This window comes from Sus scrofa, chromosome 6 (assembly GCF_000003025.6).
Source record: "Sus scrofa isolate TJ Tabasco breed Duroc chromosome 6, Sscrofa11.1, whole genome shotgun sequence".
Lineage (NCBI taxonomy): Eukaryota > Metazoa > Chordata > Mammalia > Artiodactyla > Suidae > Sus > Sus scrofa.
Genome location: NC_010448.4, coordinates 97,797,520 through 97,815,559, shown reverse-complemented (window position 1 = coordinate 97,815,559; position 18,040 = coordinate 97,797,520). Strand labels below are relative to the sequence as shown.

Here is an 18,040-nt window from a genome sequence, read left to right as displayed (position 1 = left end):
GCTGGAATTAATCCCAAGGATCACCTGGGAATCCTCAGGGGGACAGATTCCTAGCCACCACCACCCCCATCACGCTTCCTGCATCAGAAATTCTGGGAGTGGATCCCAGGACTCTGATTAAAGGGCTGCCCTCTGTGATGCGCAGGCAGCCAGCCCAGAAGCCACACCCCAGCTGACACGTGCAGCCAGGGGTCAACCAACTCTACATCCAGCTGACCAGGCAAAACTGGAAATGTTCTGTTTGAATCATATCCTGAGTCGACTCCCTTAATTGGAAACTACATTAGAGGAATTCATCTGTGGAATCGCCTAAAGGTTTCAGTCAACCTTAGCTGTTAGACCAGAGCTTCTCCAGCAGTGCCATCCATTTCCCTCTTCCTCGTGGTTCAAACCACGCTTTGAGAAACCTTTTAATGGGAGGATATATGGGCAAGTCACAGAGGAGGAGTCAGAAGACCTGGTAGGCAAAGGAAGCATTTTTCCAAAATGTCATGAGTTGTTTATTCATTGTTTACTATTGAAAGTTAACAGTTTATCTTAACAGAGTGGTTTCATCTCAACAGAAGAGCCCGAGGAAGGAAGAGGCCATGATGTGACTCATCCCAGGAGAAGAACCAGTCACATTCTCAGCGTCCCGTGCAGGCCCACGGCCGGACAGAGGACAGGAGGCTTGCTGGCACGGGGTCATGTGTGCTGTGTAGGCCTAGCGTGATAGCCCTGTGCAGACAAAGCAATTGTTTTATTCCGTTGCTACACTTGTTTTAGGATGATTCTTTTTCCAAACGTAGAAGAGCAGTTAAATCGCCCCATTTCACTTGCGAAAAGGAGTCTGTAGCTGTATGCTTTCAACCTCCTCTGACAAAGTAACAGAAGTTTAATAAGGGAAACTGAGTGAGCAGTGAGAACTTTAATAAAGGAACCCACTGGGTTAGCCAGGACTGCAGGTCTGAGGAGCTTGAATAACACAGTTGTCCCACCATCAAGCAATACTTATCCCCCAACCACCTCCCAGGGCTTCTGAGTGGCAGGTTGGGGTGGGTCCTGCACCTGGGCCTCTACAAACTCCCAGGTCAAAGGCACTTCAACGTGGTGGTGTGGAAAGAGTCTGAAGGCACCTCCTCCTGTGGACACAGCAAACATGCAGCTACATCGAGATCAACCTGCCTGGAGAACTTGAACACGAGTTCAATACCTGCTCGGCAACCAAGGATCAAGGGCTGGGTCCAGACCCATGGAGCAGCAGAGAAACGCTCTTGTCCAAACTGCTGCACAACATGACCCCTTGATAGGGAGGGACTCAGCAGACAGGTGCCCCTCCTGGATGACCGATGGGTGGGGGCTTGGATCTAACCCAGAGAGAAGAGCCCCCAATACGCCTGGCTTAGAAAACCAAGGGGACTGGGGTCCAATGGTCCCAAAGTGCTGGAGGAAACTAAACCCCCCTTTTAAAGCACTTACTATAGGGGGTCTCACTCAGAGAGCCAGTGAAATGACAGCAGCTTGACAAGTGCTAAGAGTCATTTGTTAATCCAAAGGCATCTGCTGGGGAAGGAGGGATGGTGAAAATGCTGCCCAGAGATGGAGGTGCCATTGTGCTCCCTACCTCACCTGCTGACATAGGTCGGTGAGCTCGGACACAGGACCTAGTGATCATGTAACTACCCTGCTCCCTGTTGAAGCCAGGGAGCTCCAGGGGTTGCAGAGACCCCTGCTCCCTGGCAGGGGCAGCTGAGCTCAAGTGGTCTTGGCTCCTCCCACCCTTGCCCTAAAGATGATGCCCACACACAGACAGGGCACAATCCTTGGCTTTGCTGAAGCTGCAGGCACACAGTGAGGCCTGTTCCCACTGCCTTCCAAAAACAAGAGAGCTAGCCTGTATCCCACTTCTCCAGCTGCCTTACTGAAGCCGGCAGGAGCACAAAGGCCCCAGAGGGACACCCCTTGACTGCCTGGCTTGTTGGGTTGAAGACCCTGAGCTCTGTGAAATAGTAACAATCAGAGACAGTTCTTGTCAGGCCAGCCCCCACTCAGGGCACTGCACAGACAAGAAACACAACTATTTCTTGTGAAAAAGGCCCATTCATGGAGCCTGGAGCCTCACGTTTCCATCACACCCAGAGGCTAAGGAGGGCTCCCAGGGAAAGTAAGAAGGGAGACAGCTCCCTTGCACCCCTCTGGCCTCACCACAGCTCCATGAAACTCTCTAGAAAGAAGGTTATGCAACAGTCTCCCAGAGGATGTCTCCCAGAGGACACCTCCCAATCTTCACATCTGGAAAATGGCAGGGATCACAACTGTGACTCCATGGGACTATATATCTATGTACTTTAAAAACTAGGTGTCATGACACTCTTCCCCTTGGAACACTGATAGGTCCAGGCACATCCTCAACAGGGCCAGATCAAGAATAAATCAAGTGGTATAGACAACTACAAAGATTTGAAAGACAGCCAAGAACTAAGACAGTGTTGAATGAGAAGATTCATAACCTACACAAAGCCAATCTTTCAAGACTGAGAGAGGCAGTAGTTTTGCCTAATACACAGAAGCAAACCGAGAGTCACCAAAATGAAGAATGGGTTCCAAACAAAAAAGCAAGACAAAACCTCAGAAAAAGACCTTAATGATATGGAGATAGTAATCTACCTGATAAAGAATTCAAAGTAATAGTCATAAAGATGCTCCCTGACCTTGGGAGAAGAATGGATAAACACAGAGAGAACCTCAACAAAGATTTTGGTTGTATATATAAAAAAATAAACAATCAGTTCTGAAGAATACAATAATTGAAATGAAAAATACATGAGAAGGAATCAAAACAAAATTAGATGATAGAGAAGAACAGATCAGCAATCTGGAAGACAAGGTAGGGAAATCACCTGATCAGAAGAGCAAAAAGAATTTTTAAAAATGAGGATAGTTTAAGGGACCCTGGGACAACAGTAAATGTATTAACATTTGCATTATAGGGGTCCCAGAAGGAGAGGAGAGAGAGAAAGGGGCAGAAAAATTATTTGAAGAAATAAAGGCTGAAAACTTTCCAAACCTGGAAAGGAAGCAAACCCCCAGGTCTAGAAAGTGCAGACTCCCAGACAAGATGAATCCAACAAGATCCACACCAAAACACATTCCAATTAAAATGTCAAAATTAAAGACAAAGAGAGAATTTTAAAGGCAGCAAGAGAAAAATGACTAGTTATATATAAGAGAATCTCCATAATATTATCCGTAAATTTTTTGGCAGAAATTTTGCAGAAGCAGCATGATATATTCAAAGTGCTGAAAGTAAAAAACTTACAACCAAGATTACTCTGTCTAGTAAGGTTGTCACTCAGGAGTGGAAGTCAGAGAGAGAGTTAAATTTAACTGGTTCCCATGAGGGAAAACAGATGGTTCAGGGGCAGTCATAATCTCTGTAACCAAAGACACACTGAGCGATGGATGACTGTGCCTGCATGCTTGTAAACCAGGGTCTGGAAAATGTAAAGCAATGACTCTGGACTAGATCCCAGGTGGGAACTGAGAAGATGCCTAATTAGAAGGTGATGAAAAGAGACTTCTTTCATTCTTTGTTTATTGTTATAAAAAAAATAAAAACCAAAACACTAACTTGACCCTCAGAGCTGAAGCTTGAAGAATAGCCCAGCTGACCATTTTCTGTGCTGACCACAGTAGCCTAATGGATGTTAGGTATTAGAAGGGAAGGTACAGATTTGAGGTTCAGGAGGAATTTCCACATAACATCAGTGGGACCTACATGTTGCATCTTTGAATTTTTGATGGATGTGGGATTACTTATACTGGAATATTCTTTGTATCTTTCATATATGATTTGTCAAACTATCTAGAAGATGCCTTTTCAAGCAGACCAAGTCAAGACTAAAATTCCTACTCGAATAAACATTTAATTTATCATCAGTTTGGTTTAACAATATATTACCATGCTATTTGCCTCAAAAAATAAAGCCTGAACTCTCATTAAATAAGAAAGAGCTAGAAGTAGAGAAATACACAGATTACATCAGCTTGGTGAACTTACTGATGTAATTGGTATTTTATTGCACAGATAACCTTTCTACACAATTATTTCTTATAACTTACTTTTTTAAAAAGATTGAAGAATAGGAATCTTTCTCCCAGTTATGACTGGTAGACCTGCTTCTGTATTAAAACGAACAAGTAAAGAAGACCATAGAGGTGTCAGCTGGAAAAGAACCTTTTAAGGCACTTGGGGAATTGGTTCGTGACTGAGGTCTGCTCTCTGTAAAATTCAAGAACAGGGCAAAGCCTCCCACCCACATTCCCCCCCACTCAGGTCATTCGGGGGATCCTTGGATTTGGAATGCCCTTCAAAAGAGCAAACTTGAGCCTCATTATCAAGTCCATGAAGATTAGAGAAGTCTTCTCCAGGGATTAGTTGCTCCTTTCAAACAATGCTGGATTTGAGAAGTTCTCCCAGGCACCAGTGGATTGATTAACCTGCCATTTCTCCACAGAGATAAAGGAAAGAAGTACTGCCAGCAAACACTGTCCTTTCAAAGTATCCTCAAAGACCAAGCATCTCGAACACAATGCCAAGATTTATGAGCAACAGGAGGTATGCTGGAGACTTCAAAATAAAATAAATACTCCTGCTTATTTTGGCTGCGTATCTCAATTTTTTTCAGACTCCAGCCAGATTGTTCCTCTGTAAGAAATACTTCCAGGTGGGAGTTCCCGTCGTGGCGCAGTGGTTAACGAATCCGACTAGGAACCATGAGGTTGCGGGTTCGGTCCCTGCCCTTGCTCAGTGGGTTGACGATCCGGCGTTGCCGTGAGCTGTGGTGTAGGTTGCAGACGTGGCTCGGATCCCGCGTTGCTGTGGCTCTGGCGTAGGCCGGTGGATATAGCTCCGATTGGACCCCTAGCCTGGGAACCTCCATATGCCGCGGGAGCGGCCCAAGAAACAGCAACAACAACAACAACAACAAAAAGACAAAAGACAAAAAAAAAAAAAGAAAAAAAAAAGAAATACTTCCAGGTGGAGTCACCTCAGAAGATACACTGTAGCCCACTCTGCTGCACTGGGACCACCGGCAGCATATGGAAGTTCCTGAGTCAAGGACTGAATCCCAGCCCCAGCTGTAACCTACATCACAGATGTAGCAAAGTCAGGTCCTTTAACCCACTGTGCCAGGCAGGGGATTGAACCTGCTCTTCAGCAGCAAACCAAGCTGCAGCAGTTGGATTCTTAACCCACTGCACCTCAGCGGGAACTGCCCAGTCAATTACTTTTTAAGTCAATGTCACCTAGACTCACATGACAAAGTACAGTTATTAGGACAAACAGGTCTGTCTCGTGTGCTTCCGTCACCATGGACTGAAATCTGAGCCAGTGAAAAATACACCTAAAAATGGACATATGTTTCACTCATCCTTACACTTTTCCAAATGCATAAATTTTTTCTCTCAAGGGCTTTAAAATACCTTGATGGAAACATGCAGAGTTCACGCACACAACCTGAGACAGCAAGGTGCACAGACGGGAAGCCTCCTTCAGGGTGGAATTAATATTTTTCTTCTCGAAGTACCAGGTGTTACTTCTCTGAAGACTCTAGTAACTAAGCTATCTAGGCCAACGGGCCACGATACAAATCCGCAGGGTTCCCCATTTGTGACAAGGGCAGCTGAGAGTGGAGGGGCACTGGATCAAGCCCAGGCCCTGAATGGATGATACCATGCTGCTCGCAGGGCAGCCCTCACAGTCCCCCAACTGGTCTCCTTGGGCCAAGGTGTGGGTGATGCCCAGGCCTGAGGACTACTTAAGGCTGAGCCAAGTAACCGCTAATATTTAAGCCACGCGTGTGAGTGTGAAGCACGGAGCCTATTTTACCACTACACTGTCACAACCCACCAAGTGACGAGGCCCAAAAATTAAAGAAGAAAGAGGCACAAATTACCGATTCTTCATTCTCAAACTCTGGGTTATACTGTGCTGCTTCTTCACCCACTGGTTTCTGGACGATGTTCCTACAGACAAGCCAGATGGTCAGGCTGGCGATGAACATCCCGATGTCAGGCACAAACACTCGGATCCCATTGCCCACGTCAGCTCCCTTTAAGCTATGGAGGGGGGAAAACACGGAGGAAGTTTAGTTGTTTTTATGCAAACTGTTGTAAAGTATGTTTGAATCTTCTTAACAACTTAAAATAATGCCCAGTGTCTGCCCAGAAGGCACCAGAAAGGTTTTCATTGATCCCGTCTTACACGGTCTACTAAGATTCAGGAAAGTTCTAGAGAGTTTCAGAAACGGTATAAAGAACCCCAAACCAGTTCTCACTCTTAAAATATGCTAATGAACAAAACTGCTGTTAAATAAACTACATGTCTAGTATAGAGACAGAAGTTTGCAATTTAGCCGAGGCAATGAAGACTAGTCATGCAAGAGCAGCTGGAAGATTCTGCCTCAGAAGTAAAGAGGAGCCAGAAGGGAAAACAGAAAATGTTGGGGCAGCTCTTGAACAGGATCTATTTGTTATTTTGAATACTGAGTTGATTGTTTTCCGTCCTGTTAGAAAGGCAGATCATTAACAGAGAGCTCAGACTGAGGAGACTGGGTTCCAGTCTCAGTAGGACCCTGACAGCCGCCTTCTACTGGGGCTGCCCTTCTCTGAGTCCTGTGTTCTTCCTCTGCCCACAAAAGATGATGCAGTTTGTCCTCCTTATCTCACTGGGCTCGAGTGAAAGAGACCCAGTGAATATCAGAGATAAAACTTGTTTAGGGACAGGAAGCAGAAGATAGGAAAATGCCATATAAAGATATATATTTTTCCATATACACTTTATATGACTAAGTACATACTGCATTCATTTACAGTATGGATATATACATATATATGATACATTTTGGTAAAAGCATGAAAACATAATAAATAGCACAACCTCTATCACCCAGAAATAATCAGGTTACTATTTTAGTAAAATAAACAATTATATGATATACCTTACATGTGGAATCCATAAAATGATGGAAATGAACTTATTTACAAAACAGAAATGGATTCACAAACAAATATGATGATATCACTTCTATGTGGAATCTAAAATATGATACAAATGAACTTATTTACAAAATAGAAACAGATTCACGGGCTTAGAAAACAAACTTATGGTTACCTAAGGGGAAAAGGGCAAGGGATAAATTAGGAGTTTAGGGTATATACACGACTTTATACTCTGGTAAAAGAGATAACCAACAATGTAAAATAGATAACCAAAAAGGACCTACAGTATAGCACAGGGAACTACACTCAGTATCTTGTTATAACCTCTAACAGAAGAGTCTAAAAAAGAAAACATATATAATACGTAAATTATATTAAACATAGAATTAGATTAACTCCATATACTATATTTAAATTGAAATATATTTAAATAATAAAACTATATTAAACAGATGAATTATATATCATTTATAAATAAAGACTATTTATATAAACGAATCACTCTGCTGTACCCCTGACATTGACATTGTAAATCAACTGTTTCATTAAAATTTTTAAAAAGTTATTATATTACCTACCTCTTAACTGAACAATTGCTTTATGCTAAGAGCTTGGCACATATTATTTAGTCCAACTAATCACCATACAGAGTTAGGCATTATTAGTGATCCTCCTTTTACATATGAAAAAACTAAGGCTTCCAAAAGTAAACTTGCTTCCATTAAGTCACACACATAGAGAGAGAAGAGAATTACACTCAAGCTCCCTTAAGTCCAAACCTGATGCTCTCAACCTCAGGTTATGTGTCCCAGAGCCCTCCCTCCCCATCCTCCTTCTGTAAACGGACATGCATTCTTTTTGCTTTTTTTGGTCTTTTTGCCTTTTTCTAGGGCCGCTTCCAGGGGCATATGGAGGTTTCCAGGCTAGGGGTCCAATCGGAACTGCAGCCACCGGCCTACGCCAGAGCCACAGCAACGCCGGATCGTTAACCCACTGAGCAAGGGCAGGGACCGAACCCGCAACCTCATGGTTCCTAGTCGGATTCGTTAACCACTGCCCCACGACGGGAACTCCTGGACATGCATTCTTAACGTTAACAGAACCAAGCTCACACTTTGCCTATTGTTTTCAAAAACGACTTATTCATTTAATCCATCATTCGCATTTTCACAGTCACTGAAGATGTTTAAACCTCACCATGATCATGGGCAGACAGTAGTTACTCAACCAGTCTACTACGGATGTACATCTAGAATATTTCTTTTTTTTTTTTACATTCTTTTTGTAATATTTCATTGTTAGTATTCAGAAATGTAATCAATTTCTGAGTGTTAATCTTGTGTTCTGCTACTTTGCTGAATTCATTGATCACTTCCAGTAGTTTTTTTTTTTTTTTTTTGTCTTTTGTCTTTTTTGTTGTTGTTGTTGTTGTTGTTGTTATTGTTGCTATTTCTTGGGCCGCTCCCGTGGCATATGGAGGTTCCCAGGCTAGGGGTTGAATCGGAGCTGTAGCCACTGGCCTACGCCAGAGCCACAGCAACGCGGGATCCGAGCCGCGTCTGCAACCTACACCACAGCGCAGGGCAACGCCGGATCGTTAACCCACTGAGCAAGGGCAGGGATCGAACCCGCAACCTCATGGTTCCTAGTCAGATTCGTTAACCACTGCGCCACGACGGGAACTCCTAGAATATTTCTATTTATTTGTTACTATAATATAAATAAAAGTTAAATCTTAATTAAGAGTCTTTAATCCAGGATCCTCTAGGAAAAATTCCTCGGACCAATCTAACTGGCTTTTTATAAAAGTGGTCTAGAAGAAGGCATTCCCTGCAGAAACTTGTATTTTACATGTGGCTCCAAAGTTTTCTGAAGAGAAACATGGAAGTGAGCAGAGGTCACTTTACCTCCATCAAGTAAAACATCTGTAGTCGTGAGAGGTTTTAAAAATGGCAAATTCCAGAGTTCCTGTCATGACTCAGCGGAAATGAATCTGACTAGTTATCCATGAGGACTCAGGTTTGATCCCTGGCCTTGCTCAGTGGGTTAAGGATCCGGTGTGGCCATGAGCTGTGGTGTAGGTTGCAGATGTGGCTCGGATCTGGTGGATCCTGCATTGCTGTGGCTGTGGTGTAGTGCAGCAGCTGTAGCTCCAATTCGACCCCTAGTCTGGGAACTTCCATATGTCACAGGTGCGGCCCTAAAAAGACAAATTAAAAAGAAAAAGAAAAGGCAAATTCCTTTCATTTGTGTTGAGAGCACGAGAATGAGAAAAACTTCACCCAAACTTTATAATAACTTTTAATCCCAATTTATAACAATGAAATCTGACGATGGATTTTATCATAAGTGTAAAAGGTTTGCTGTCCACTTTTAAAGTCTATCCAATGTGATCAAACAGAGCAAGTGAGAATTAATATCATCAGAATGAGCAGTAAGAGGGTCCAGGGAGGAGAGAAGCCAGAAAACCAAGGCCAGGCAGGGGTTGCCTCCTGTGCCGGGCTGAGGTCAGGAGAGCTGGGCCGTCCTTCCCCGAGTGGGGGTGGGGGGGCTTCTGGGGAGAGATTATTGTAGCTTTTGTGGAAAACAACTTGCCCATGGCATTTTATGAAAAGCACCAAGCAAGTGGACAGGAGGGGAAAGAGTTCTTAGAGGAAGGGGCCCCGAGTTCCATCTGTGGCTGGTACCCAGCAGACTTGGGGGCCAGAGGGCCTGGCCCCTTACCACCTGTGCTCTGCATGAGGCCCCCAGTTTGGAAACAGTGGTTTTGAGGCAATGGCCTGAGCTTTGTGCTTCTTGGTCCCCAGAGAGACGTTTGATAGCACATATATTGAATAGAGTGTGCAAAAGCAATTGCTCCACCTGCCGTGACAGAATTCAACCCCTGGATCCAGGTCTGGGCTGCAGTCCTCAGAATGGACCCTCTCAGCCATGGCGGTGCCAACTACTAACTGTTGCTCTCGGCTTCGGAGCTAACAAGGCTGCACATTCATGACACCGTCTGGCGGACACCAGGAGCCTCCAGAAGACGCTAACAAGGCAGTGGACAACGACAAGGTCATGGGTCATCACCAAAGTCTTCTTCTTGGTGGTCTAGCCTAGTGTGTACAGAAGTGGGGCCCGGAGGCGGCGTCTCTATGGTGAGTGTGAGGCGTGGTGTGGAGGTAACAGATCATCCTGCAAGACGCGTGGGGTTTGTGCCAGAGACAAGTCCTGGATGAAGGGGTGGAGTGGAGAGTTTCTCCTCCTATGTGTTGGCTAAAGTTAATGGAGGAAATTAGATTGTCAGGGGCCTCAAGTCTTATGGAGTAAATATTTGTGGAAGGTTCCATAAACTAATTGTCAGCATGCATTACAGTGCATGGAACAATAAATTAAATTTTATTTCAAGTAAATTCTGCATTTGAAATCAGGCTGACCAGGTTATGCGTAGAAACCCTGTTCTAATAAATTAATGAGATCGATGTATACATTTCCCCATAAAATGTTATCCTCGAGAGCGCTACTTTCCAGGCTCAGCACAATTACATTTTCCATACCTAAGAGCACAGGCTAAACTGCTTGCAACATCATGTCCTCTTAAACAGGCAGATATTTCCTTTCCAATCTTGTTATAGTCACATTGATCCCATTTGTTCAGAATGATTATACCTCTTGAAAGGGAGCTGAGAAGCTGGAAAGCGGGAATAACCTATATCCATCAAGAGGAGAAGGAATATATCCATAAAATACTATGAATCGATAAATTAGTGCCAGTGTACCTGTGCCCTGAATCACATCAATAAATATGGATGCCTCTCACAAAATAGAGAGAGAGAGAGAAAAAAAAGTAGCAAACATACGGAATATAGATTACACAGAGATTCACCTACAAAGAACTACATGAAAATGACAAAACATATTTCTGGGCATCGGAGAGGACACAGTCACCTGTGTTGGAAGTGTCCAAGTTCTCAAGTTCCTTGAAAGCTGGTTGCTACATACAAAAGTTTCCCTTTAATATTTCATATTATTCGTAACAGTCAGAGGGTCACCCTGCTCAGAATTCCTTGTGTAGAAAACATCTTGAGAACACAAAGTCAACGCCCTGCCTGGGAAAGATAATGACCAATGATGCAGTAATGGCCATGATTACATTTGGTCTGATTGATTCATTCATCAGATTCAATTACCGTCCTCCTGCCCAAGCCCAGAGAAGCAGCAGGCAGGTGTGGATATTCAGGGGCAAACCACTTGGCTTTTTTTTAAAAAAGTTTGTTTCTCACCAACAAAATGACTTCTCAAGATCTTCCCAACTATAAAGTTCTGCTTGGACTTGGAAAATTCAAAATAGAAATGGAGCCAGGAAGGAAGAGTGTTGGAGGTTCAGGCAAGGCTGAGGAGGAGGCTCAAGGACAAACACTCCACAGTCATGTTTGGAAGCTCAAAGGAACAATTCTGTTTAATGCCACTCCTTTGAGGGAGCAAGTCCTTTGGTTCAGAGGTGGTAGGAAGGTCAACTGCAATTGAATTCCAATAAAGTCATTAAGACATCAAATGAACATTATATAAATGAATGTAAACCACTGAGACGGTTGTACCTGGTTTTCTGGTGGCCTCTGGAACCCAGACATCGATGCTGAGCTGCAGGTCCACAGGATTGGAGGCTGGAGGGGCCCAGGCTTCCCAAGGGCCTCTGCTCCCAAGGCCAACTTCTACTCCTGGCCACACCTGACCTCCCAGGTGGGCTGGTTCACTCCTTTTTCCTCTGGATCTTTACACCCCAGCATCACCCAGGACCGTGCACAGTCTAGCTCCTGAAGTGCATTCTTTGTCTCACACTTGCTCCCACACACACCACCTGGCCCACCCCAATGGGGAGCCTCTAACTGGCCTGCAAAGCCCTTGCAAAGGACCGCAGCACGGGAAGCAAGTAAAATCTGGTCTGTCTAAACTACAGCCCTCGCTCTGGAGGTGAGTGATTTACTCCAGGGAACTAAAAAACAGTCTTGGGTTTCTTCAGCTTGCTCTGAAGTGTGAGGATTAGGGGTCTAATCCACACGCACGCGTCTGAGGCAAAGCTGCCCCCATCTGTCACCGCGACAGCCCGCAAAGGCCAGGAGATGTAAGCAGTTGTCATCACTGCAGGGAACAACTCAAGGCAAGAAGCTGAAACAGGAATAAACTTCTATTCTCCGCCTCAGCTGCCGCCACCCCACCGGGCGTGACCTAAGGCTCTCCCAGCGCAGCCATGTCTAACCAGTTCATTATGAAGCAAATGCAGGGACACCAACCGGCATCTTCATTTTCATGAAACCCAGCAGAATAAAATAGGAGTACACCGCATGTGGTAAGAGTAGCTATTCTTTTAAATTTTATTGATGTATAGCTGACTTACAATGTTGTGTTAATTTCTGCTGCACAGCACAGTGACTCAGTTATACATATATATATTCTTTTTCTCATGTTCTTTTCCATTATGGTTTATCACAGGATATTAAACAGATTTTCCTGTACTATACAGTAGGACCTTGTTGTTTATCCATCCTACATAAAAACTAGTTTGCATCTGCTAATCCCAAACTCCCAACCCTTCCCTCCCCCACCCTAGATCTCCCTTGGCAACCACAGGTCTGTTCTCTATGTCTATGAGTCTGCCTCTTTCATGAGTAAGTTCATTTACATCATATTTTAGAGTCCACGTATAAGTGATGTCATACTGTTTCTGTCTTTCTTTTTCTGACTTACTTCACATATGATAATCTCTAGTTGCATCCATGTTGCTATAAATGGCATTATTTCATTCTTTTTATGGCTGAGTAATATTCCATTGTATATATGTACCACTTCTTCTTTATCTATTCCTCTGTGGATGGACATTTAGGTTGTTTCCATGTCTTGGCTATTGTGAATAGTGCTGCTATGAATATAGGGGTGCATGTATCTTTTCGAATCATAGTTTCGTCTGGACATATGCTCAGGAATGGGATTGCTGGATCATATGGTGATTCTACTTTTAGTTTTCTGAGGAATCTCCGTACTGTATTCCACAGTGGTTATACCAATTTACATTCCCACCAACAGTGTAGTAGGGTTCCCTTTTCTCCACACCCTCTCCAGCATTTATTGTTTGTAGACTTTTTGATGATGGTCATTCTGTACATCAGTGTACTTTTGATTTGCATGTCTCTAATAATTCAGCTATTTTTTTTTTTTGAAACTGTAGGTATTTGTATTACTGGATCATGACATAAAAAGCTTCAAAAGCCCTCTCTGACACAGCTCTGTTCCATCAAACAGGCAGGGTGGTTGTGTCGGCACAAAGAGAATACAAACCCTTTCTCCAAATTTCCTGGAGCCATATGTAAAATTCATACTTTCCCAGATGTCAGGAGGTGCCTGTTACCAGATGATGTAATACTGGCAGCAGGCATGAGGGCAGTGCCCCCCCTCCACCACCCTCCACCCTCACTAGGGGGCTCCCAGGTCAATTCAGGTAGGGTCAGGTTTCTGCCATTAAGAAAGGAGGCTATTTCTGCACAGCAAAGGAAACCCTAAACAAAATGAAAAGACAACCCACAGAATGGGAGAAAATCTTTGCAAATGAAGCGACTGACAAGGGATTGATCTCCAAAATTTATAAACACCTCCTGCAGCTCAATACCAAAAAAACAACCCCATCAAAAAATGGGCAGAAGATCTAAACAGACAATTTTCCAAAGACATACAAATGACAAAAAAAAAAAAAAAAAACATGAAAAGATGTTCATCATCACTCATTGTTAGGGAAACGCAAATCAAAACCACTATGGGAGTTCCCGTCGTGGCGCAGTGGTTAACGAATCCGACTAGGAACCATGAGGTTGAGGGTTCGGTCCCTGCCCTTGCTCAGTGGGTTAACGATCCGGCGTTGCCATGAGCTGTGGTGTAGGTTGCAGACGCGGCTCGGATCCTGCATTGCTGTGGCTCTGGCGTAGGCCAGTGGCTACAGCTCCGATTCGACCCCTAGCCTGGGAACCTCCATATGCTGCAGGAGCGGCCCAAAGAAATAGCAAAAAAAACCCAAAAAACAAAAACAAAAAAAACCACTATGAGGTACCACCTTACACCAGCCAGAATGGACATCATCAAAAAGTCTACAAACAACAAGTGCTGGAGAGGGTGTGAAGAAAAAGGAACCCTATTACACTGTTGGTGGGATGGCAAATTGGTGCAACCACTGTGGGAAAAAAGTATGGAGATTCCTCAGAAAACTAAAAATAGAATTACCATTTGATCTGGCAATCCTGCTCCTGGGCATCTATTCAGAGAAAACAATGACTTGAAAAGATACATGTACTTTAATGTTCATTGCAGCATTATATACAATAGCCAAGACATGGAAACAACCTAAATGTCCATCAACAGAGGAGTGGATCAACAAGATGTGGTACATATACACAATGGAATATTACTAAGCTATTAAAAGGAAAGAAATAACGGCATTTGCAGCAACATGGATGGACCTAGAAATTATTACGCTAAGTGAAGTTAGTCAGACAGTGAAACACCAACATCATATGCTAACACTTAATATGTGGAATCTTAAAAAAGGACACAATGAACTTCTTTGCAAAACAGATACTGACTTAGAGACTTTGAAAAACTTATGGTTTCCAAATGAGACAGGTTGGGGGGCGTGGAGGGATGCTCTGGGTGTTTGGGATGGGAATGATATAAAATCAGGTTGTAATGATTCTTGTACAACTGTAAATGTAATAAAATCACTGAGTAATTTTAAAAAAGAAATAAAAAAAATTAGGGTAAAACATCAAGTTTCCAGAGCATTTTTCGATTCTGAGATTGCAAATGAGGGATGAGAATCTTTGCTCAAACATGCTAGAGACACTAAGCTATACAACAAACCAAAATTAGTCCACGAATAAAATATCACTCAAACCAAGAAAACCATCTCTGAAGTCTCGCCTGTCAAAAGACTACGTTCAGTAAATCCAAGAAATGAAAATATAAATTTGCAAGGCACAAATTAAAGCATGATGGCCCTCACCGTAAAAGGAATCTCCAAAGCCTCTCCCTAAATACACTCCCCACACAGGTAAAATGTGTTTTGAAAAGCATTTTGAGTGGCAAAAGATTCACTGGAATCCTGGTCTGTGGCTAAGGGCGGTGATCCATACAGGGGAACTCTATTAACACTAACCGTAAGGGTTCTTTTAACTCTATGGGTGAGCCTAAAAAGCTTTATGTTAAGTGAAAGCAGCCAAAACAAAAAGCTACCTAGTAGGGGTCAGGTCACATGATAATCTGGAAAAGGAAAAACCACAGAAACAGAAATCTGATCTGGGTCCGCCAGAGGGTGGGGCATCAACTAGGAAGGGAGACTTTCTAGGATGATGAAAATATTATATGACGAATATTATAAATCCTGAACGTGACTGCAAACTGTCAAACTCATAGAACTGTACACCTGAAAGGGGAGAATTTTGCTGAATGTAAATTGCACCTGAATAAATCCGACGGGGGGAGGTACACAGGCAGCAGGAAACAAGGGCGATCTAGCCTGATCCCACAGGACTAGAGAGAAACTTCACATCTGAGACAATGTAAAGGAAGAAACAACAGCAAGGAGACCTAACAAGCACTTGATACAAATGTCGTGTTCTAAACAAGCTGCATCTGTGGATACGTAACTGGTGAAAGTGCACTTGGTGGCAGAGACTGCCCTGTGACATCCCAGAGTCCAAAAAAGAAGGTGGTCCCAGAGACCCTGGACTGTCTCAGGGCCGCACTTGCACAGGAGCTGCCTCCTTGGCCAAGGCTCCCAGGGGCTTTCCCCAGGAGGAAGATTTATGGCCGGGATAAAATTAACAATGCGGCTGCAGAGGAAACGGTTCCTCGTGCAAATCCCTGTGCTTGAAATTCTGGGAAATTATGTTTTAACAGTTCAAGACCTATTGCAACATCACTGATTTACGGGATTATAGCTAGGTTATTAGAGAGACTTTTTTCTAAACACAGATTCCTTACTTTTATAAATAAACAAATAGAATAAACATTCCTAGAGTGAGCCTTAGCCCTGAGGTCTGTATGCTTGTGACTCTGAGCTGTGCATGTTTCTCTCTAGGTCTGGGGATGCGAGCCTCACTCGGGTCCTGCTCCCTCTCCTCGGTGGTGGTGTTCCTGTCTCGGCCCCTCACAGACTCTCCCCCTCCCTGCGCAAATCGTAGTGCCCCCGCATTCCCCACCCCAACCCATCTCCTGGAGCCAGCTGCACACAGTGGGTCTCTGCTCTGGCTCCAGACAGTGACAAACACAATGGCTGTCTGTGCTGATCCTGAGCTACTGAGAGTGGGGCAGCAGCTCAGGAAGGGCTTTTTCTCACGCTTGTGTTCACTGTCTTAAAAAGCCTCCCTCATGTGGGTACCAGGTCTTCTTTAATAAATACCCCATTTACTGGATTTTACAAGAAAGAAATCATCATTTTTTATAGGTGATGCACTTGATGGGACTGAATGTTCAATAATAGCTAATGTTTATGCTGTAATGAACCTCTCATTGATGCAGGCACCTCAGACCCTTGAGAGAAAAGTTATATTCCTTCTGCTACTTTTTGAAATGAATACTTTGAGACTGAACAGCTTAGAATCCTTCCTTGTCTTTCTCCCAGACTTAGTTACACCCTAAATCACCTGTAAGCTAAAGATTAGGCACCCTGAGCACAATCGTCTGTGGGTTAAAGATGATTAGCACACGATGTTTTTCAGGAACTCTCCTAGTTTGTTCTAATCTCTGATCAATATGCCCTTTTCGCAAGTCCTGTTATTCTCACAATAACCCAGAAGGCCACCATCGTGATCAGGCTGAGATCTCCTGACTCCAGCTTTGATGACTAAGATTCCCCCCCCCAAAAGAAGAATGCATGTTTGTCCCAATCCTGATTCCTATCTGAAAACCTGTTTTTCTCCTTTTTACTATAAAACTCCTTGCCATTCTTTCTAATGGGGGGCACAGTCTTTAAGGCATCAGCCTGCTGGTGATCCCCCTTTGCCTGGCAAAGCAATAAAGCTAATTCTTTTCTCCTTTACCCAAAACTCTGCCTCTGCGTTTCAATTCGGCACCAGCAGGCAGAGGCTGAATTCGGGAAACATCATCTCTCCAGGCAACTGGACAAGCTCTTCAACTAAGGACCTACTACGTGCTGGGCACCGTCAGGCCTCGGAGCTTCCTTTTGGCACAGGGGTGTTTTCGTGTCCTATGTGTGTGGATTCCGTAGTCACCTCCCTCCTCCTGGACAGGAAGTCCCGTAAAAGAGAAGAGAGTTTGGCCCAAGCCTCCACCTGGTTTCTGCCCCCATCCAGGCTCAGCGGCTGTAGGTCCCGAGAGCACGTGTGAGCAGCAGCTGGGGCTCCCCCGCTCGTCTCGTCTGGCAGAGAGAGCCCAGGACCTTGACAGGTGTTGCCATCCCTCACCAGAGCCAAGCACAGAGCCAGGCCCGGGATGCTGTTGGTCAAACGATGGGCAGCATCCCGGCCTGAGTGGGAGTGGCCACCTGGGCCTGACCTGGGTGGTCCCAGCAGGAAACATACCCCAGTGGCCCCCACAGGTGACCGCACATCCTCTGACCCCAGGCCCAGAAACAGAGGGGGTGGGCTTTTTGTTTGTTCCTGTGGTTTGGGTCGTGTTGGTTTGTGGGTTCCCTAAGAGTAACTCAGGCCATGTGTGGACAACTCTGAAACTTCGCAGTCTTCCCAGGGTGGTGGGGGGAGCAGCGTGGGGACAGACATTAACCACTTAGTCACCTGGCCCAGGAGTCCCAGAGGCAGAGAAGAGGCAGATGGGACAGCCTCCTAAGCTGGCCATCGTGGACTTTCAGGAACTTACTTGACTGTTTTCAGGGACAAGCTGGAGTCCACACAGCACTCAGTTCCAAGTTCCAAGGACAAGGCCCTGTGCCCTGCACACCACAGGGCATATCCATCAGTGCCCCGATCCAAGACACCAGCACTTCAGGAAACTACACTGACTCCTGGAGGGAAGTTGCTCATCCGTGTGAATCCCTGAGTGACTGTACTTCACC

At 44.5% G+C, this 18,040-nt stretch overlaps 1 protein-coding gene across 1 annotated transcript in view; it reads right to left on the bottom strand.

Annotated features, from left to right (window-relative positions):
• The window catches only part of PIEZO2 (piezo type mechanosensitive ion channel component 2), a 301,579-nt gene that overhangs the window by 130,134 nt on the left and 153,405 nt on the right, over positions 1-18,040 (bottom strand). The window contains 1 exon segment of the mRNA XM_021096049.1: positions 5,940-6,102. Coding sequence (XP_020951708.1) covers positions 5,940-6,102 — 163 coding nt within the window.